The sequence below is a fragment of the Somniosus microcephalus genome, chromosome 17, assembly GCF_052327205.1.
Source record: "Somniosus microcephalus isolate GS21.2 chromosome 17, FLI_Smic_1.0, whole genome shotgun sequence".
Lineage (NCBI taxonomy): Eukaryota > Metazoa > Chordata > Chondrichthyes > Squaliformes > Somniosidae > Somniosus > Somniosus microcephalus.
The window spans coordinates 36,192,762-36,215,952 of record NC_141003.1 but is presented as its reverse complement, the minus strand read 5'-3'; the positions used below and the strand labels follow the sequence as shown (position 1 = coordinate 36,215,952).

At 47.2% G+C, this 23,191-nt stretch overlaps 1 protein-coding gene across 1 annotated transcript in view; it reads right to left on the bottom strand.

The window, feature by feature from the left end:
- Positions 1–23,191, bottom strand: part of LOC147105636 (uncharacterized) — a 308,669-nt gene that overhangs the window by 244,548 nt on the left and 40,930 nt on the right. Inside the window, exons 32-36 of the mRNA XM_086010932.1 lie at positions 21,224–21,286; positions 20,903–20,950; positions 15,896–15,940; positions 4,897–4,959; positions 4,567–4,626 (exon numbers count right to left, since the gene is read on the bottom strand). Of these exons, the coding sequence (XP_085867058.1) occupies positions 4,567–4,626; positions 4,897–4,959; positions 15,896–15,940; positions 20,903–20,950; positions 21,224–21,286 (279 nt within the window). The remainder of the gene's footprint in view (positions 1–4,566; positions 4,627–4,896; positions 4,960–15,895; positions 15,941–20,902; positions 20,951–21,223; positions 21,287–23,191) is intronic.

Sequence of the window (23,191 nt, the reverse complement as noted above, 5' to 3'; positions counted from 1 at the left end):
AGGCAATGTAAACTAAAGGGTACAATTCTAAAGGGTGCGCATGAACAGAGAGGCCTGGGGGTTGTACGAAAGGCTGATATTTAGAGATATTTAGTAGACAAGTGTCATATATGTATAACTGCAAGTGTAGCCATTGACCAAATAATATTACCCATAATGTAGCTGCAGACAGTTAAAAGCAGTTTTGACTAAGGTTTCATAACAAACAGCCACAGACTGCGAGTGAAGGTTAAATCATTAAATAACATATTACAATGCTGTATAGACCTTAGAATTTGCTTAACAAAACTAATTGCAACAAGATTTAAAGGATAATTAGTATAAGGACATAAAATGGTAGTTTAAAGTGCGATAGTTTGAATTGCTCAAGACTACTAAAACAGCGCTGATATTGGTCCTTGGTATAAAGGCCTTGTACCAGGGAAGCTAGAAATGAAAGAGATAAAGTAAATTCCAATGGGGTGAAAAACTATAAACAAGATAACACTGAACATGGTAAAGTTGGTGGAAAAAGACTGGAAATGCGGGATGCTACCTTAGTCTGAGTGACAATGGTATTTTGGCCATTAGAACCAATTAAAAAAGGTGATTTTATTAAAGACCATATATGGATACTGGCCAAACGAACAGTTGATAAGAAAAGGGTTAAAACCTCGATACTCAACGAACAACTTTACACAGACTTACTGCGAGAAAAAAGGAACAGACTTAAGACGACATCATCTGTGTTCGAGAGGTTCCAGAGATGAAGGGTTGCGAGCTACTCGTTAAAACTATCGCCTAATCTTAAGTATTAATTACGCTGCAAGCTTAATAAATCTTGATCTATTGCTCAAACATACTGGCTGCTGCCTATTGGTGTCTTGTCCAAGAACTCAGAGTTCATTAAGATCATACAAATTGGCACCCCAGATGGGACAAGACAAAGCGGCTAGTATTGTGTAATAGATCGGACCTCGAAGGTAGCTTCCTGATCAGCTGCTGCTCTTGAGGAGGGATAAACCCCATGGGGAGTGGGGAGTGCCCGTAAATTGCACGCCGATAGTTATTGATGTTAGTGGTCTATTAGGAAAATCACCAAATGGTTAGTAAAAGTTGTGATAATGCATATAAGAGTAAGTTAGACAGAGGCGCCTGTGCAGAGGAAGTGCAGGTATTATTGACGGAACGTTTAATCAAAGGAGAGCGAGTCCCCTTTCAAAAAGTGATAAACTTTATTCTGGAAAGTCTGTCTCAGAAAAAACACAATGAGTTAAGAGAGAAACATAGCCAGGTGGTTAATCATAAAGTGCAGGAGAGAGAGGGAGAGATAAAGAAGGGAAAAGATCTAATTTGCTAGATAACCAATCCGAAAACTCAGCAAAGGAAGGGAAAAAACATGGATTTGGAAAGCCAGGAAAAGCTGCTGAGACACCGATGTAAAAAGGGGGGGAAAAAAGAGAAATTTAAACTTTTACCGACATGGAATTTATTAACATCTGTGCCGAGACAAATAAAACAGAAAATTTGCTGAGTGAAAGGAACCTTAAAAATGCTGGAATTTCAGTTTGTGTGAAAGTGTGTGTTAAAGTGTGAATGTTTTCCTGACAATGAATGTTTAAGAAGTTACAGTATTTTTTTCATCTAAAAGTCTGTCTTTAAAAGAAAGATTCTGTTTTAGCTCCACCCACTTCTCTGTGTTAAAAGCATTTAAAAACTTTTGTCTCGTCTTGGATTTTGGAAGTTTTAAGAATATGCGAATAAGATTGTGCCCCAAGAATTGAAAAAAAAACTTGGAACTACAATTTAAGTTAAGCTGGTGTGTAAAAACTGAGAAGAACAACAAAAAGTTTGTTTAACAAAAGATTAAGTTTCAGTCTAAGGTTTAACCTTGGAGTCACGGTTGCTGTGGTGAAATTTTCCAAAGCAGTTTGATTTGATTTGTTTAAATGTGAAAAACTAATTTTTCTCCAGTAGTATTCAATGTTTTTACAGTATTTTGGAATGGCATCTGAAGAAAGGACAATAAGAAATATGACGTAATTTACTGTTTTCTGCAAGCATGAGCTATTTTGTTTTGTTTTATCTGTTCTGTTCATGTTTAGTTAAAGTGTGAAAACACAACTGTCTTTTTCGATTGGGAAAGTTTATTTACTTTACGTGAAGTGACGCAATTGCGTGCGCCTGACAATGTTTTGCTCCACTTTCTTAAAAAACCTGCAAAGTAGTTAACCCTTTCCACTGACAATGTTTAAGTTCACCAAGCAACAACTTTAGTATGAAATTTAAAGATATTGGACATTATTAAAGTTAAGTTTCTTAATTTTAAGTTAAAATTTCCCCACAGTGACAGAAGGAAAATTATGATTTGATAAATTAACCCCTTGGGCTCTTAAGCAGAGTCACAATGGATTCTCTTCTTTCTTTTGTTGTATGAAAGTTACCTTGTAAACTAATTGCAACACTTCTGTCTCTAATGTTAAAGCACTGTATAAGCCACCTAGCCTGAGAATCACTAATTTCTGAAATTGGAAATGGAAGATAAAGTGATAGAAATGAAATTGAACATTGACAAAACCTATCAGTTGAACAGTACTGCTGTTTGGATTTTGGGATAATTTTGAAATAACAAAATGGACTTTTGGGAAAATAAAAGATCCTCCAAAATAATGATAAATAAAAAGTGTTAATAACTTGGACCAAGTGAGAATGTTTGATCTATGTTTTCAATCATAAATATTGTACTGGACAGTAAAGTTCCTCCAGGACTCATGAATGAGATATGAATGATAATTAATGGGATGTGTAAAATGGAGAGAGGAAGTGATTGAGGGTGTGAGATAGAAACAGGAGAATTACACCACCAATTGGGAATTTTCCAAACTTTCTAGTGAAAGTCAGGAAAGTGTAGTTAAGAATAATAAATTGATAGCTTTCTCTTGGAGACATTTGTGTCCCTGCCTATAATGAATGAGTTAAGAAAACTGAATTTGATAGCCTGGCCACTACCCAAGACATCAGAACCATGCGGTGGAAGATGAACAAAGACCTCCAGACAATCTTTTGATAGGATCATCTGAAAGCCTGAGAAGGCTTGTATCAGATGGACACATACTTCATCGAGAAACTATCTAATTAATGAAACAATCTGAATAGAGTTAAACACACTGGTACCTGTTAGAGGGATTGAAATTGAAGTTGAAGTGGAGAGTTACATGGAATTTGGATTGGGACAATTGAGGGCCAAGGAGAGATCATGTTTAGCAAGAATTATCCGCAAGATGGATATGAGTAAAAGAGAGATCTGGAGAATCTTTTAAGTCCATGATTTGTTGATTAGATGTTAAACTGTAATGTCGCTTGAAATGAATATAAGACTAAATTATAACCTATGACTGTAATAATTGTGTTTTGTAGGTAACAGAGCGTGAGAAAAACCAGAACGAATCCAGTATGAGGTGGTTTAGATGGTGCCTCCTGTGTCACTACTACTGCAACTACCATACTCGTTAAAACTATCGCCTAATATTAAGTATTAATTACGCTGTAAGCTTAATAATTCTTGATCTATTGCTCAAACATACTGGTTGCTGCCGGTTGGTGTCTTGTCCAAGAATACAGAGATCATTAAGATCTTACAGGGTATATGTGCACAAATCATTGAGAGTGGCAGAGCAGGTTGAGAAAGCAGTTAAAAAAGCATACGGGATCCTGGGCTTCATAAATACAGGCATAGGATACAAAAGCAAGGAAGATATGATGAACTTTTATACAACAATGGTTCGGCTTCCACTGGAGTATTGTGTCCAATTCTGGGCACTGCGCTTTAAGAAGGATGTGAAGACCTTAGAGACGGTGCAGCAAAGATTTACAAGAATGGTTCCAGGAATGAGAGACTTCAGTTATATGAAGAGACTGGAAAAGCTGGGGTTGCTCTCCTTAGTGCAGAGAAGGTTGAGAGGAGATTTGATTGAGGTGTTCAAAATCATGTTTGATCTCGACAGAGTAGATAGAGAGAAACTGTTTCCATTGGCGGAAGGGTCGAGAACCAGAAGACACAGATTTAGGGTGATTGGCAGAAGAACCAAAGGCGACAGGAGGAAAAACTTTTTTACGCAGCGAGTGGTTATGATCTGGAATGCACTCCCAGAAATGGTGGTGGAGGCAAATTCAATCGTGGCTTTCAACAGGGAATGGGATAAGTACCTGAAGGAAAAACATTGGCAGAGCTACCGGGAAAGGGCAGGGGAGTGGAACTAGGTGAAGAGCTGTTGCAGAGACCCGGCACGGGCTCGAAGGGCCAAATGGCCTCCTTCTATGATTCTATGATGTTCCGTTCACGAATACAGGACTGGCTGATTTTAAAGGTCCTCATTTAAGGAAGATGTGTGATTTAACGTTCCTATTGAAATAAGTCGTAACGAGCTTTATTCAATATTGAAGCCATTAACTATTGTCCTACTGCAGGAATGGACTAAGTTGCTAGAAGAGCAAAGGATGGACTTTCACTGACAAGGAGCTGAAGTTGAAAAAGAACACTTGTATCTAAGGCCTTGATCTTATATATTGAAAGAAGCCATCACTCACCAGTTGTGGAGCCAGTGGTAGAGCCAGTTGTAGTTGGTGTCCCTGTTGTCATTGTTCCTTCTGTAAAATATGAAAGACATTCAAAACCACAAAACTCCAACTCAGTTCCTAAACTACTCCAGTCGAGTTTCACCGCGAGATGATGTGTTTTGTGTTGGGAAAAAATATGCTAAAAATGAAATGTAGATACACAGTGCAACCCTTAATCAGAATGGGCCAGTTATCTAGAAGAAAAAAGTAATGGGTTTTTACTGACAAGGAGATAAATCTGAAACAACAAACTTGTGTTAAAAGACTTGCTAATGTTTATTTAAAGAAGACATCACTCACCAGCTGTGGAACTGGCAGTAGACCCAGTTGTGCTGGTTGTCCCTGCTGTTATAGATGTTCCTTCTGAAAAATATTAAATACATTGAGATCCACAAGACTCCAACTCAGTTCCTCAACTACTCCAGTCGAGTTTCACCGTGAGATGATGTGATTTGTGTTGGGCAAAAAATATGCTAAAAAGGAAATGTAGATACATATTGCATCCCCTAAAAAGGAATGTGCCAATTATCTTGAAGAAAGAAGTAATGGGTTTTCACTGTCAAGGATGTAAATCTGAAAGAGCACAGTTGTGTTAAAAGGCTTGCTAATGTTTATTGAAAGAAGACATCACTCACCAGTTGTGAAACTGACAGTAGACCCAGTTGAGGTGGTTGTCCCTGCTGTTGTCGTTGTTTCTGCTGAAGAAAAACAAAGGCATTCACAACTATTACATCCAACTTGAACTGGGACAGTATTGAGAGAGTTTCAACATGAATCAGCAGTTACTGCACAAATTAAAAGTGCGTATGCAAAACGTTTTAAAACCAACACTACCGGTGCCAAATCAGACTGTGTCCAGCCTCAATATTAGTTGTGTCTTCCATCTGTGTAACTGACAAGCTCTCCAACAAGTGAGTGACATTTGGGAAGCTCGACTTTGGGACACTTAATCCATTCAGCATATCTTGGTCTGAGACTGCACTGACATTTAGGCCTAGAAATTCAGTATAGCCAGTTTTGGGGCGCTAAAGTCGGGCGGGCGCTAAAGTTTGCGCCCGGCGCAAAGTTGCGCCCCCTTAGCCGATATTCAGTAGCTTCGCCCTAAGAGGTTGCTGGAGCGCTAAAACTGGCGATGCACGACTATCTTTAGGCGCTAAGCCGGCGGTGTAGAGGGATAGGGCCGAGGCGGGGCGCAGCGCGGGTGCGGTAATTTTTTGATTGACAGCAGACATCGTGGCGCCGGCCAGCTCTTAAAAGGGTAAGGGTCGACTTGCTCTGCTGCCACGCCCTACACACTGCAGCTTTCCAGCTAGGCCTGAACACTGCTGCTGACCACAAGGAGCCATGGCAACGGTTCAACGGGCCCGTGAGCGTGCCCTGCACTTCTCAGCCCATGATTTGGGTGTCATGGTGAGGGCCTTGGAGAGGAGACGGCACATCTTGTTCCCGGACTCTGGCAGGAAGCCTACCATCAGCGTCTACACCAAAGCCTGGAGGGAGGTCGCCACCAGGGTGTCGGCCAGCGGCGATGTCCCCAGGGACAAGGTCCAATGCCGCAAGAAGTACAATGACCTGACCAGGATTGTCAGGGTGAGTACCCTTTCCAGTCTCCTCCTCATCCTTGCATGTACACCTGACATGATGGGCAAAGGGACCTGCAAGGCCTAATGGCCAGCCCTCAGCCAGCAGCTATGGGACATTCATGAGCATCAATTGCACATTCTGCACTTTACACACTGGCCAAGCTATTCCACCATGGGAGGCAGTGCACACCACATCAGGGCTACACACTGGCCAAGCTATTCCACCATGGGAGCCAGTGCACACCACGTCAAGGCTACACACCGTACTAAGAGGCCGTCCTTTCTCTTGCAGGCCAAACTTGCCAACAATCGGAAGCACCACGAGCAGACCGGGGGAGGGCGCCCCCAGATCCAGGAGCTCACTCCCCTGGAGGAGCGCGTGAGTCGCCTCATGGGAGCCCGGGTGATTGTGCCCATAGCGTGTGGAGAAGCCGACCCTCTTCCGGGCGACAATGGTAAGGACATCGCCTTTTGGCCCTCTCTCGTCGCACTTGCGCATCCGATCTACCTCCCTTGCCACTGTCCAACCAATGCGCTGAATGCCACCAGTCATGCCTCCCTGGCTGACGCCCTCTCCTCACTCTGAAGCTACTCTTGTGCCTTCCTGCTTTCAGCTGGTGACGAGGAGCTCCTTGAAGCTGCCAGTGACAGCCCCTCCGAAGAGGAGGAGGAGGAGGAGGAGGAGGAGGAGGAGGAGGAGGAAGAGGAAGGCGGACCATCAGGGCAGCACTCAGGTCCGGCAGCAGATCAAGAAGTGGTGGACACGTCTTCCCTGGAGGAGAGCCTGGAGGAAGTGTTGGAGGGGAGTGGAGCTGCTGGGACCAGTGGCGTCCAGCAACCCAGGAGGGCTGCGGTTGGTCCGCGGCCTTCCCCCCAGAGGGGGGAAGGATCGGAGGGGAGTGCAGTTGCTGGGGCCAGTCGCCGCCAGCAACGTGGGAAGGGTCGGGCAGCTCGGACCCCTGCTCCCCAGCGGGAGAGTCCGGCCTCAAGTCCGGCCACCTTCACCTCTGAGGAGGTGCGCCAGCTCGACCAAATGGCCCAGGATTCGGACCGCCGCCACACCGAGCTGATGGAGGTAGTGTCACGGATGCCTGAGGCGATCGAGTCGCTGGCGACCAGTGTGCGCGAGTTCGGGGCCTCAAATGCCGCGAGTGGCCGGCTGCTCACTGATGCCGTCCAGACAGTGGCTGCTCTGTTGCGGTCGCAGACCAGGGCAACAGGGGCACTCACTGCTGCCACATGCGCGGCCTCAGCCAGGCATCACCAGGACACCCGCCGCGCTGCAGCAGCACAGCGGTCTGCCCTTCGGCAGATTGGTGCGCATGCTGTAGTGCGGGCCCGGGCGAGTGCCAGAGTGCCACATCACCAGCCAGTGCCTCCCATGCGCCAGCTTGCCCAAATTTCCCCATTCGTCACCGCCACTCCCCCAGTGGAGCCTCAACGGCAAGCGGCTAGAGATGATGTTGGCCAGGCACATCTGCGCCAATCAGCAGGCGGCCCCTCGAGGGCCAAACCCCGTCTAGGCCGGCCCCCAAGGGCATCTGCCGGAAGGACATCTGACCCTCAGGAGCCTTCCCCCAGCCTCGCAGCAGCCACTTGGCAGAGCTTGCGGAGGAGCAGCAGGCCGGGCAGGGGCCCCAAAAGGCTGGACAAGGTCTCGCCCTCGCGGGCCACTAAGTAGAGGGTGTGGCCAACTTTTATTTTATATGGCGATGGCCATGTTTCTTTTACCCATGTTTGTTTTGTTTCTGGGGATGTTTTTTGTGTTAAGGCCGAGGATGAAGGCCAGTTTTGTTCAAATGTGGAGTTATTCCTCCCCAGGTTGTGGGAGTGAGTCGTTTGTTGAACTTTTTGTTGGGGCCGTTGATTGTTTTTGGGTTTCATGTGGGAAGGGGTTTCATTTGTGTCAAATAAAGATTTCTCTTTATTCAGAGAGTGTCCATGTTTGTTGTTGTAAGTGTTTGTTGGCTTCGCCGGCTGAGGGCTTGCGGAGCGGCTGCGTTCATGTTCCTTCATGGCCACAAGGCATTCCCTGACAGGGGGCTTAGAAGTGACGTGCAATAAGCTGCCGACGGATGGCCCTTGGACCTTGTCGCTCCCTCCTGAGAAGGTACTCCTCCTCCTCCTCCTCCTCATGCTCCTCCTCCCGAGGTGGTGGTCCAACGTGAGGTGGCAGTGCCTGAGTCCTGCGGAGAGCCAGGTTGTGCAGCATGCAGCAAACTACGACGAATTGGGAGACCCGATCCGGCAAATACTGCAGAGATCCGCCGGAACGATCAAGGCAGCGGAACCGCTGCTTGAGGACCCCAATAGTTTGCTCGATGATGTTCCTGCTCGTTTGGTGACTCTCGTTGTATGCCTCTTCAGCAGGGGTCCTGGGCGCGCGGAGCGGGGTCATGAGCCAGGTACACAAAGGATAGCCTTTGTCCCCGAGAAGCCATCCTCTTGGGGGAGGCTGTGCCTCGAACATGTCACGCACAGTAGTCTGCCGCAGGATAAAGGCATCGTGGCTGCTGCCTGGAAAGCGGGCATTGACAGCCAGGATGCGCTGCTTGTGGTCACACACCAGCTGCACATTGAGGGAATGGTAGCCCTTCCGGTTGCAGTAATGCTCGGCATGCTCCAGAGGTGCCCGCAAAGCCACATGCGTACAGTCAATGGCGCCCTGCACCGAGGGGAAGGCCGCGAATCTTGCAAATCCCACTGCACGCTGATGCTGGCTCTCCAGGGCCATGGGGAAGGAGATGAATTTGTGTCTCCTTCTAAAAAGGGCATCGGTCACCTGGCGGATGCAGCAATGCACGGCGAACTAGGATATGTTAGCTATGTCCCCAGCAGCGGATTGGAAGGAGCCGGTGGCATAGAAGTTCAAGGCCACCGTCACCTTCACTTCCACCGACAGAGACGTCCTGCACCTGAGCTTTGGACGCAGATCTCTGCGAAGCAGCTGGCAGATCTCTGCAACCACCTCCTTTCGGAATCTCAGCCTTCTTACACATCGCGCGCCACTCATGTTGAGGTAGGAGCGCTGCTGGCGGTATGCCCTGACTGGGTAAGGCCTATGTTGCCGACGCCTGTTGCCCCCTCTGCGAATAGCCAGGGCTGCCCCTCTCACACCGCGTCTGCGAGCCTTACGGACATGACGCTGAAACTCAGCGTTGGCACCCCATGCAGCCCCCATCAAATGCTGCCAAACAGTCAAATATCCAAGAGGCCACTTGCAACGCTCTGGCCTGATGCCAAAAATACCTGAGCTGTTGTTGGGCCAAACCAGTTAGCTCTCTTCCTTGTTGTGTCTCCAGAAATCCGTTGCACAAGAGTGTTTCCTGCAAAATGGCTGGCCTTTATACTGCAGGGTAAGTGCCCTTTAATTTGCACTCCCGGGGCCCGCGTCGGCTCTGTCGCGTTCCATTTAACAAGCGTTCGGGCCACCAGCCGCACAATGGGGCGGTCCCACTGAAGTTCGGGATCAGGGCGCGCAAAGGGCGTTGCACGAGGATGTGACGTCATTTTCTGCGCGCGCAGGTGAGCGCGCGCAAAGACTTTGCGCCGGCGCTAAAGGTCTACATAATTTGGGGCAAGGCGCAAACTGCGCTGCACCCGGGCGCTACACGCATAGCGCCCGAAATTCACTTCTCTTAAGGCGCTAACGGCTGGCGCAACCAACTGAATTTCTAGGCCTTAGTATACAGAGGGTACATTGAAAACATAAAGGTGACTTTGGCAAGAAAATAATACTCTCCTTCACAAAATGAGTATAACAGTTTGAGATGGAGATGCAACAACATTGCACAGTCCCACAGCTCTTACTCTCAGTTAGTCAACAGCTGAATACTGCAGTCCCATCTGGAGCAATTCCCTGTATATCAAGATACTTGATGCAGAATTCAATGAAGCTCATCACCGTATTACTGACTGCCCACGACAAACTCTATTGTGCTATTACTTTCAGCATGATTATTTCAGTTGCATGATCTAATTATCCTTTTGGGTCATGTTCCAAAAGTCGTTTGATAAAGTGCCTCATAATAGGCTTGCCAGCAAAGGTGAAGCCCATGGAATAAAAGGGACAGTGGCAGAATGGATACGAAATTGGCTAAGTGATAGGAAACAGAGAGTAATGGTGAATGGTTGCTTTTTGGACTGGAGGAAGGTATACAGTTGTGTTTCCCAGGGGTCGGTACGAGAACCACTGCTTTTCTTGAAATACGTTAATGACTTGGACTTTGGTGTACAGGGCACAATTTCAAAGTTTGCAGATAACACAAAACTTGGAAGTATAGTGAAAAATGAGAAGGATAGTGATAGACTTCAAGAGCATATAGACAGGCTGGTGGAATGGGCGTACACGTGGCAGATGAAATTTAACGCAGATAACTGTGAAGTTGTGGCAAAGCCACCAACGCACTCCTGTATAAATGTATAACTGCCTTTAACAGAGTGCTGCAGCACCTATGTTTGTTTACTGTATGTAAATAGCCGTTCTGGATAAGCCCCAGAACACCACATCGCGACGACCGGCCCCTCGGTTTATGCCCGGGCTCGACGGCTGGAGCCCAGTAAACTCGAGGCCGCGAAGGCGGAGTTCGCCACCATGGAGCGACTGGGAATCGTTCGCCACTCGGATAGTCCCTGGTCGTCGCCGCTTCATATCGTCCCTAAGCCCGGCGGTGGTTGGCGGCCCTGCGGCGATTATCGGCGCCTCAATGAGGTCACAACTCCCGACCAGTACCCAATACCGTACATCCAAGATTTCTCCGCTCATTTGGCAGGCAATTCGTTTTTTTCCAAAATCGACCTCGTCCGGGGGTACCATCAAGTGCCCGTCCACCCCCAGGACGTCCAGAAGATGGCGGTCATTACCCCTTTTGGACTGTTTGAATTCCTCCGAATGCCGTTCGGACTCAAAAATGCAGCGCAGACGTTCCAGTGCCTTATGGATTCAGTGCTGCTGGATCTTAAGTTTCTCTTTGTGTATCTCGATGATATCCTGGTCGCCAGTGCTTCGAAAGAGGAACATCTACAACACCTGTGCCTCCTTTTTCGACGCCTCCATCAGCATGGCCTTATAATCAACCCGAACAAATGTCAATTCGGACTGCGGCAGATAGACTTTTTGGACCACCGACATCCGGCACGTGGCCGGCAAGGACAACGCGGTCACCGATTACCTCTCGCGTGCGACTGTCCAGGCCATCCAGCTGGGACTCGATTATTCACTCATGGCTGCTGACCAAGCGGCTGATCCAGAAACGCAGGCTTTCTGCACTGACTCGTCCTGCCTGCAGCCAGCGGATGTGCTTTTCCACTCGGCTGGCACCTCCTTGCTCTGCGACGTCTCCTTGGGAGACCCCCGCCCGATCGTTCCGCTGTCCTGGCGTAGGAACGTTTTCGATGCCATTCATGGGCTTGTGTACCCGGGCGTGCGGGCTTCACAAAAATTGCTGGCGTCCAAGTTTGTCTGGAGGGGAATGCGAAAAGATGTCCGTGACTGGGGCAACACCTGCGTCGTGTGCCAGAGGGCTAAGGTGCAGCGCCACGTCAAAGCTCCCATCGCCGTATTCGAGGTACCGGAGAGGCGTTTTGATCATGTCCATGTCGACCTCGTGGGCCCACTACCGCTGTCACAAGGTTTCACACATCTTCTGACCATAGTCGACCATACCACCAGGTGGCCGGAGGCCATTCCTTTGACGTCCACCACCTCCGCGGATGTTGCCCGGGCGTTTCTTTCATCCTGGGTTGCACGTTTCAGCGTTCCGTCTGATATTTCATCGGATCGCGGGCCGCAATTCTCGCCTGCTTTGTGGAACGCCGTAGCCTTGGGTTTGGGCACCAAGCTCCATCGGACCACGGCTTACCATCCGCAGGCCAATGGATTATGCGAACGTTTTCATCGGTCCTTGAAGGCGTCGCTGAGGGCCACCCTCCAGGGGACCGCGTGGATGGACAAGCTGCCGTGGGTGATGCTCGGGTTACGCACAGCGCCTAAAGAGGACTTGCAGGCATCGGCCGCCGAACTGGTTTATGGCCAGCCACTCCGGGTGCCCGGCGAGTTTCTTCCATCACCAACGCGTCTTTGGTTGGCGGCAGAACAACTGGAGGCTCACCGGGCCGCAGCACAATCTTTCCAGTCCATTCCGACGTCGCATCACGGGTTGCCCGCGTCCCACGTTCCGCCGGAGCTTATGCGGGCTAAATTCGTTTTCATCCGGCATGACGCCCACCGTAGTCCTCTCACGCCTCCATATACAGGCCCTTTCCAGGTACTGCAGGCGGGCACCAAATTTTTTTAGTGGATGTCGGGGGCAAGCCTGACCACATTTCCGTGGACCGCCTCAAGGCCGCACACCTGGACCTTGAGCAACCGGTCGAGGCAGCGCAGCCACCGCGTCGTGGACGGCCGCCCGTGACCACCTCGCCTGACCCAACTGTTCCGCAGACCAGCTCATCGTCTGACCAGCCCATTCCTCTCCGGGAATATTGGAGTCGTTCGGACAGGCTTGTCCGACCTCCTCTGCGATTGACTTTTGAGGTTAAAGACACTTCTGGGGGGGCGCATGTGGCAAAGCCACCAACGGACTCCTGTATAAATGTATAACTGCCTTTAACAGAGTGCTACAGCACCTATGTTTGTTTACTGTATGTAAATAGCCGATCTGGATAAGCCCCAGAATCAACGCGATGACGTCATCACATTGGTCACGTGACGCCCCGAATGGCGGGAAACGTCATGACGTCAGAGAGTGGGAGGTTCCCAACTCAGACCTCGTGAAACCAGCACCAGAAAAGACCTGTTGATTATTTCTCCTGCATGCAATTGTTTGTTCTCTAGTTTCTATTAAACTTCGTTTTATTATCGGACTGACTCGACCTCAGTGCTTCAGTTAGGGATCTGACGATTCCTACGAAGTGATACATTTTGTTAGGAAGAATGAGGAGAGGCAATGTAAACTGGAGTCTACAATTCTAAAGGGGGTGCATGAACAGAGAGCCTTGGGGATATATGTGCACAAATCGTTGAAAGTGGCAGAGCAGCTTGAGAAAGCGGTTAAAAAAGCATACGGGATCCTGGGCTTCATAAATACAGGCATAGGGTTCAAAAGCAAGGAAGTTATGATGAACCTTTATAAGACAATGGTTCGGCTTCAACGGGAGTATTGTGTCCAATTCTGGGCACCGCACTTTAAGAAGGATGTGAAGGCCTTAGAGATGCTGCAGACAAGATAAAGAAGAATAGTTCGAGGAGTGAGAGACTTCAGTTATGTGGAGAGACTGAAGAAGCTGGGGTTGTTCTCGTTGGAGCAGAGAAGGTTGAGAGGAGATTTGATAATGGTGTTCAAAATCATGAGGTATCACGACAGAGTAGATGGAGAGAAACTGTGCTCTTTGGCGGAAGAGTCGAGAACCAGAGGACAATGATTTCGGGTTCTTGGCAGAAGAACCAAAGGCGACATGAGGAAAAACTTTTTACGCAGCGAGTGGTTATAATCTGGAATGCACTCCCAGAAAGGGTGGTGGAGGCAGATTCAATCGTGGCTTTCAACAGGGAATGGGATACGTACCTGAAGGAAAAACATTGGCAGGGCTACGGACAAGGGCAGGGGAGTGGAACTAGAGGAAGTGCTGTTGCAGAGACCCGGCATGGGCTCGACGGGCCGAATGGCCTCCTTCTGTGCTGTAACCATTCTATCATTGAATGATTCTATGATGTTCCGTTCACTAAGACAGGACTGGCTGATTTTAAAGGTCCTCATTTAAGGAAGATGTGCGATTTAACTTGCCTATTCAAATAAGTCGTAATGAGCTTTATTCAATATTTAAGCCATTAACTATTGTCCTACAGCAGGAATGGACTATGTTGCTAGAAGAGCAAAGGAATGGAATTTCACTGACAAGGAGCTGAAGTTGGAAAAGACACTTGTATCTAAGGCCTTGATATTATATATTGATGAAAGCCATCACTCACCAGTTGTGTAGGAAGTCGTAGGGACAATTGTAGTTGGTGTCTCTGTTGTAGTTGTTCCTTCTGAAAGATATTAAGACATTGAAAACCACAAGGCCCAGACTCAATTCCTCAACTACTCCACTCGAGTTTCACTGAGATTATGTGATTTGTGTTGGGTAAAAATATGGTAAAAATGAAAAATAGATACACATTGCATCCCCTAAAAGGAATGGGCCAATTATCTTGATGAACGAAGTAATGGTTTTCACGGTTCAAGGAGGTAAACATAGAAACATAGAAGATAGGAGCAGGAGTAGGCCATTCGGCCCCTCGAGCCTGCTCCGCTATTTAATGAGATCATGGCTGATCATCCAAATTCAGTACCCTGACCTTGCTTTCTCCCCATATCCCTTGATCCCTTTAGCCTTAAGAATTATATATCTAACTCCTTCTTGAATATATTTAATGAATTGGCCTCAACTGCCTTCTGTGGTAGCTAATTCCACAGGTTCACCACTCTCTGGATGAAGAAATTCTTCCTCATCTCTGTCCTAAATGGCTTACCCCTTATCCTTAGACTGTGACCCCTGGTTCTTGACTCCCCAGTCATCAGGAACATCCTTCCTGCATCTAGTCTGTCTAGTCCTGTTAGAATTTTATAAGTTTCAATGAGACCCCCTCTCATTCTTCTAAACTCTAGTGAATATAAGAATAATCGACCCTGGTGAACCTTCGCTGCACTCCTTCCATGGCAAGAACATCCTTCCTCAGATAAGGCGACCAAAACTGCACACAATACTCAAGGTGTGGTCTCACCAAGGCCCTGTACAACTGCAGCAAGACATCCTTGCTCCTGTACTCGAATCCTCTCGCTATGAAGGCCAACATACCATTTGCCTTCTTAACCGCCTGCTGCACCTGCTTACCTTCAGCGACTGGTGCACAAGGACACCCAGGTCTCATTGCACTTCCCCTTTTCCCAATCTATTGCCATTCAGATAATAATCTACGTTCCTGTTTTTGCCACCAAAGTGGATAACTTCGCATTTATCCACATTATACTGCATCTGCCATGCATCTGCCCAATCACCCAGCCTGTCCAAATCATACTGGAGTATCTCGGCATCCTCCTCACAGCACACACACCTACCCAGCTTTGTGTCATCTGCAAAATTGGAGATATTACATCTATATATTGTGAATAGCTGGGGTCCTAGCACCGATCCCTGTGGTACCCCACTAGTCACTGCCTGCCACTCGGAAAAAGACCCATTTATTCCAACTCTTTGCTTCCTGTCTGCCAACCAGTTCTCTATCCAAGTCAGTACCTTACCCCCAATCCCATGTGCTTTAACTTTGCATGCCAATCTCTTATGCGGGACCTTATCGAAAGCCTTCTGAAAGTCCAAATACACCACATCCACTGGTTCTCCCTTATCTATTCTACCAGTTACATCCTCAAAAAATTCAAGTAGATTAGTCAAGCACGATTTACCTTTTGTAAATCCATGTTCACTTTGTCCGATCCTGTCACTGTTTTCCAAGTGCTCTGTTATTACATCTTTTATAATGGATTCTAGCATTTTCCCCACTACCGATGTCAGGCTTACCGGTCTATAATGCCCGGTTTTCACACTACCACCTTTTTTAAATAGTGGAGTTACATTAGCTACCCTCCAATCCATGGGAACTGTTCCAGAGTCTATAGATCTGAAAGAGCACAGTTGTGTTAAAAGGCTTGCTAATGATTATTGAAAGAAGACTCCACCTGTAGTGGAACTAGCAGTAGACCCAGTTGTGGTGGTTGTCCCTGCTGTTGTAGTTGTTTCTGCTGAAGAAAAAGAAAAGCATTCACAACTATTACATCCAACTTGAACTGGGACAGTATTGAGAGAGTTTCAACAGGAATCAGCAATTAATGCACAAATTAAAAGAGAGTATGCGAAAGGTTTAAAACCAACACTACCAGTGTCAATCAGACTGTGACCAGCCTTAATATTAGTTGTGTATTCCATCTGTATAACTGACAAGCTCTCCATCAAGTGAGTGTTATTTGGTAAACTCGAATTTGGGACATTTAATCCATTCAGCATATCTTGGTCTAAGACTGCACTGACATTTAGTATACAGAGGGCACATTGAAAACATAAAGCTGACTTCAGCAAGAAAATAATACTATCCTTCACAAAATGAGTATCAGTTTGAGATGAAGATGCAACTGTGAGGGAATACGCCATATTTCAAAAAGATATACCATAATATGAACAGAATACTGATATTATTAATGCATGATATACTGGGTTTAAAAATCTAAAGCCTCGGAGACACAGGCTGCAAACAGAAAATAGGCTTTTGAGATAAAGATTAGTTCATAACACAAGTTGTAAAAACCAAACAAGCTTTGAAATGGGAATTAGTTAAATACACTAAAACAATGACTCCATTGAAATGACAGTTTGGTACTTCCAAAAAGTCAACGGTTTGCAACCAGCACAATGAGAAGACCCAGTTTAAGGTGTTACTAGCTAACACATTGAATTGAAACACACACATTAAAAGAGGCAAGTGCCTTTGAAAAGATAACATCAAGTAAAAGAAACACCTGCTGGTCAAATAGTTTTTATGTTAAACTTGGGAGACAGGGAACATGATTAAATATGCAACCAATTGAGATAGCTAGTTGAAGTGTCTTTAATATATACATAGTAAATATGATACCAACAAGAACACTTTGAAGATATGACTTCAATAGATGCACCAAGTTATTTGTATTGAACTTGGAGCAGTAAGGAGTCACAACAATGTCTACTAAAAACCAGTTAAGCCAATATTAAGAATTGAATGAAAGAATTTTGTAAGAATGACATCCAACAGAAACCATAGCTGTCATATTGTTTTTATGATGTTTTTTGAAACACCTAAAGGAAGAGACATAATTATGCATGCATTAGTTGAATTGACAGTAAGATAGAAAGCATTCAAACAGAGAGAATGAATAAGACAATTAGCTGACATCAGCAGAGAAGTTCAAAATATAAACCACTGCAGAAAGGGTATAAAAATAAGAGCTTTTCAAACAGAAAGTCAGAACTCGCTGGACAGGCAAAGCGTTTCTCAACTTCACAGACACGCTCTGGGTAATCAAAGTAATTGATTTTGGTGGATAATCTGGATTTAGAAATAAGTAAGAAATGTAGAAATGTAACGAAGTAAAGATTTGAAAATAAGGATCTCTGAGAAATAAGAAATGTAAGCTATCTGTATTTTGAATTGTTAATGTTGCGACTGATTCAAGAGCTGTTAAATGAAAGTCGGCTCTTAAATAAAACTATATATTTTTAGAATTGTCTCAAAGAGTAATTCTGTATAAACTCACGAACCCAATTTCTGTACACAATTTTGTAAGGAGTTGCAGAATTCTGGGGAGTATTCCGGACCCTCATAATATCCGGAAGTTACAGTCTAGTTTAACTTATTAAAAATGCTATCTGGAGGATGGTAACATCTTTAGTCATTCCTTTCCTTTAGGGAGAGATAGACTGAACCTTCAGACCCATTTAAGTGTCTTATGGCATTCGGCTATCTCTAACTTAAGTTGAAGGTGAACATCTGGGGAATACGCCTGATCTGGGGTAGCCCGAAAGAGCTAGGACTTGTAATTATTCCTTCACAACAACATTGTGGAGTCCCACAGCCCTTACTCTCAGTTAATCAACAGCTGAATACAGCAGTCCCATCTGGAGCGATTCCCTGTATATCAAGACTAGCTGGAGTGCCCGGCGGTGCCGAGGCTTTTTTGAGGGCATGTGGCTGTTGGAAGAGAGAGAGCGACTGGGGGGAAGAGAGAGAGCGACTGGGGGAAGAGAGAGAGCGACTGGGGGGAAGAGAGAGAGCGACTGGGGGGAAGAGAGAGAGCAACTGGGGGGAAGAGAGAATGACTGGGGGGAAGAGAGAGAGCGACTGGGGGGGAAGAGAGAGCGACTGGGGGGAAGAGAGAGAGCGACTGGGGGAAGAGAGAGAGCGACTGGGGGGAAGAGAGAGAGCGACTGGGGGGAGGAGAGAGAGAGACTGGGGGGAGAAGAGAGAGAGAGAGAGACTGGGGGAGAGAGAGAGACTGGGAGAGAGAGAGAGAGAGAGAGACTGGGGGAGAGACAGGGGGAGAGAGAGAGAGAGAGACTGGGGGAGAGAGAGAGAGAGACTGAGGGAGAGAGAGAGAGACTGGGGGGAAAGAGAGAGAGAGACTGGGGGAGAGAGAGAGACTGGGAAGAGAGAGAGAGAGAGAGAGAGACTGGGGAGAGAGAGAGAGAGAGACTGAGGGAGAGAGAGATAGAGAGACTGGGGGAGAGAGTTGGAAAACTGTACCTTTTTGCTATGTAAGCTTTGGCAATATGGTTCTCTGTAAACTTTCATGCCAATAAAGCATTTTAATTGGAATTGGAATTGGAATTGGAGAGAGAGACTGGGGGGAGAGAGAGAGAGAGAGACTGGGGGAGAGAGAGAGACTGGGAAGAGAGAGAGAGAGAGAGAGAGACTGGGGAGAGAGAGAGAGAGAGACTGGGGGGGGAGAGAGAGAGGAGGGAGAGAGAGAGAGAGAGGGGGGGAGAGAGACAGGGGGGAGAGAGAGAGAGGGGGAGGAGGGGGCAGAGAGAGAGGGGGAGGGGGGAGGGAGGGAGGGGGGAGGAAGGGAGGGAGGGGGAGGAAGGGAGGGAGGGGGAGGGAGGGGGCAGAGAGAGGGGGAGAGAGAGAGGGGGAGAGATGGTGAGGGAGGGGGCAGGGAGAGAGGGGAAGGGAGGGGGTGGGGAGAGAGGGGGAGGGAGGCGGCAGGGAGAGAGGGGGAGGGAGGGGGCAGGGAGAGAGGGGGAGGGAGGAGGGAGAGAGAGAGGGGGAGGGAGGGGAGAGAGAGGGGGGAGGGAGGGGGGAGAGAGAGAGGGGAGGGAGGGGGGAGAGAGAGAGGGGGAGGGAGGGGGGAGAGAGAGATGGGGAGGGAGGGGGGAGAGCGAGAGGGGGAGGGAGGGGGGCAGAGAGAGATGGGGAGGGAGGGGGGAGAGAGAGAGAGGGGGATGGAGGGGGCAGAGAGAGAGGGGGAGAGAGAGAGGGTGAGGCAGGGGGGAGAGAGAGGGGGAGAGAGGAGAGGGTGAGGCAGGGGGGAGAGAGAGGGGGAGAGGGGAGGGGTGGTGGGGGGAGAGGGGAGAGGGGGAGGGGGGGAGAGGGAGGGGGGAGAGGGGATGGTGGGAGGAGAGAGAGAGAGAGGGAAGGAGAGAGAGAGGGTGAGTGGCCCGTGGCCGCAAATGGAGCCAAGCCCGGGAAACGGGCGTGAGCCAGCTTGAGGCTGTGAGAGACGGCCGGGCCCGGTTGCCGGGGTAACCCTTCCCCCCCTTCCCGAGCCCCGCCCCCCCGCCCTCCCGAGCCCCACTCTCCGCCCTCCCGAGCCCCGCCCTCCCGAGCCAGCTTCAAGACCGCCGATTGCGGCTGGGCCTACGCTGGAGCCAAGCCCCGGGAATGGGCGTGAGCCGGCTTGAGGCTGAGAGAGGGGGCCGGGCCCAGTTGCCGGGGTAACCCTTCCCCCCCTTTCCGCCCTCCCGAGCCCCGCCCCCCGCCCGAGCCGGCTTCAAGACTGCCGATTCACTCACGCTCCGGGCCGACATTGACGCGCGCGCTGACTCCCGCCCCGCCCGCCTTTACTAAGATGGCGGCGATGGCTATGCTCGCCTCAGTCCCGCGCCACCAGCCTTTAGAAAGATGGCGGCGATCGCGGGCCGCTTGTTGAGCGGGACGGGAGGTGCATAGCTCGGGCGTGGCTGGGCAACAGAGGCCCAGGCTTCGATCTTGCCTGCAAAAACGGTGAAAGGTAGGAAAATTATAGAAGTTAGAGAAAAGATTTACAAATTAATTAACTTTTTTTAAAAAACAATTTGTGCTTTAAAAGCAACTTTTTTTTTGCTGGAAATCTAGATTTGAAAAGAAACATGCAGAAAGTGGGAAAAAGAAATGAAGAGTTTGGAATCAAGATGGCGGCCACTCACCTCAACTCAGAAGCATTAGGCCCGCCCACACACACACTGATTGGTCAACCGTCAGGTCACTGAACTGTAGGATTGGTCAATCGTCACATCACTCGACTCTAGGATGGCCCGCCCGCACACGCAATGAACCTTCACGTCACTCGATGCTAATGCTAATGAGCGGATAATGAGCAGGATTTTGAAAGTTTTTTGGATACCGTCGGCACAATTTTTGTCCGATCAAAAGGTAAATATGCCTATGAGAGTCCCCTAATGAAAAGCTTTCTTTTGATATAACATATGTGTAGGTACGCTCTATAACTTTTGATTGTATAGCCGGACAGACAGACAGAAAGACAGACAGACAGACAGACAGACAGACAGAGACATACTGTTTTATATATATAGATACTTGATGCAAAATTGAAGGAAGCTCATCACCGTATTACTAACGGCCCACGCGAAACCCTATTGTGCTGCTACTTTCATGATCGCATTAACCTTTTGGGACATGTTCCGTTCACTAGCCTGATTTTAAAGGCCTACATTTAAGGAAGATTGGTGTTCAAATGTGCCTATTGAAACAGGTCGTAACGAGCTTTATTCAATATTTGAGCCATTAACTATTGTCCTACAGCAGGAATGGACCAAGTTGCTAGAAGAGCAAAGGAATGGACTTTCACTGACAAGGAGCTGGAGTTGATAAAGAACACTTGTATCTAAGGCCTTGATATTATATATTGATAAAAGCCATCACTCACCAGTTCTGGAACTGGCAGTAGACCCAGTTGTGGTGGTTGTCCCTGCTGTTGTCGTTGTTCCTTCTGAAAAATATTAAAGACATTCAAAACCACAAAACTCCAACTCAGTTGCTAAACTACTCCAGGCGAGTTTCACCGTGAGATGATGTGATTGGTGTTGGGTAAAAATATGCTAAAAATGAAATGTAGATACACATTGCAACCCCTAAAAGGAATGGGCCAATTATCTTGAAGAACAAAGTAATGGTTTTTCATGGTCAAGGAGGTAAATCTGAAAGAGCACAGTTGTGTTCAAAGACTGGCTAATGTTTCTTGAAAGAAGACACCACTCACCTGTTGTGGAACTGGCAGTAGACCCAGTTGAGGTGGTTGTCCCTGCTGTTGTAGTTGTTTCTGCTGAAGAAAAACAAAAGCATTCACAACTACAAAGTCCAACTTGAACTGGGACAGCGTTGAGAGAGTTTCAACATGAATCAGCAGTTACTGCACAAATTAAATGTGAGTATGCAAAAGCGTTTTAAATCCAACACTACCAGTGCCAAATCAGACTGTGTCCAGCCTTAATATTAGTTGTGTCTTCCATCTGTGTCACTGCCAAACTCTCCATGAAGTGAGTGACATTTGGGAAGCTTGACTTTGGGACACTTAATCCATTCAGCATATCTTGGTCTAAGACTGCACTGACATTTAGTATACAGAGAGTACATTTTGAAAACATAAAGGGGACATTGGCAACAAAATAATAATATCCTTCACAAAACAAGTATCACAGTTTGAGATGGAGATGCAACAACATTGTAGAGTCCACTGCTCTTACTCTCAGTTAGTCAATAGCTGAATACTGCCGTCCCATCTGGAGCGATTCCCTGTACATCAAGATATTTGATGCAGAACTCAAGGAAGTTCATCATCATTATTAACTGCCCACGACAAACTCTGTTGTGCTATTACTTTCAGCATGATAATTTCAGCTGCATGATCTAATTATACTTTTGGGTCATGTTCCAAAAGGCATTTGATAAAGTGCTACATAATAGGCTTGCCAGCAAAAATGAAGCCCATGGAATAACAGGGACAGTGGCAGCATGATAATGAAATTGGCTAAGTGATAGGAATCGGAGAGTAATGGTGAATGGTTGCTTTTCGGACTGGAGGAAGGTATACAATTGTGTTCCCAAGGGGTCGATACGAGGACCACTGCTTTTCTTGAAATATATTAATGACTTGGACTTGGATGTACAGGGCACAATTTCAAAATTTGCAGATGACACAAAACTTGGAAGTATAGTGAACAGTGAGGAGGATAGTGATAGACTTCAAGAGCACATAGACAGGCTGGTGGAATGGGCGGACACCCGGCAGATGAAACTTAATGCAGGTAAGTGCGAAGTGATACATTTTAGTAGGAAGAATGCGGAGAGGCAATGTAAAATGAAGGCTACATTTCTAAAGTTGGTGCATGAACAGAGAGGTCTGGGGGCATATGTGTACAAATCGGTGAAAGTGGCAGGGCAGGTTGAGAAAGCGTTTAAAAAAGCATACGGGATCATGGGCTTCATAAATACAAGCATAGGGTACAAAAGCAAGGAAGTTATGTTGAACCTTTATAAAACAATGGTTCGGCTTCAACTGGAGCATTGTGTCCAATTCTGGGCACCGCACTTTAAGAAGGATGTGAAGGCCATAGAGAGGGAGCAGCAACGATTTACAAAAATAGTTCGAGGAGTGAGGGACTTCAGTTATGTGGAGAGACTGAAGAAGCTGGGATTGTTCTCCTTAGAGCAGAGAAGGTTGAGAGGGGATTTGATAGAGGTATTTAAAATCATGAGGATCTCAACAGAGTAGATAGAGAGAAACTGTTCCCACTGGTGGAAGGATCGAGAACCAGAGGACACAGATTTAGGGTGATTGGCAGAAGAACCAAATGCGACATGAGGAAAAACTTTTTTACGCAGCGAGTGGTTATGATCTGGAATGCACTGCCAGAAAGGGCGGTGGAGGCAGATTCAATCGTGGCTTTCAACAGGGAATGGGATAAGTAACTGAAGGAAAAACATTGGCAGAGATACAGGGAAAGGGCAGGGGAGTGGAACTATATGAAGTGATGTTGCAGAGACCTGGCACGGGCTCGACAGGCCGAATGTTTTCCTTCTGTGCTGTAACCGTTCTATCATTCTATCAATCTATGATATTCCGTTCACTAAGTCAGGACTGGCAGATTTTAAAGGCCCTCATTTAAGGAAGATGTGTGATTTAACGTGCTTATTGAAATAAGTCATAACGAGTTTTATTCAATATTTA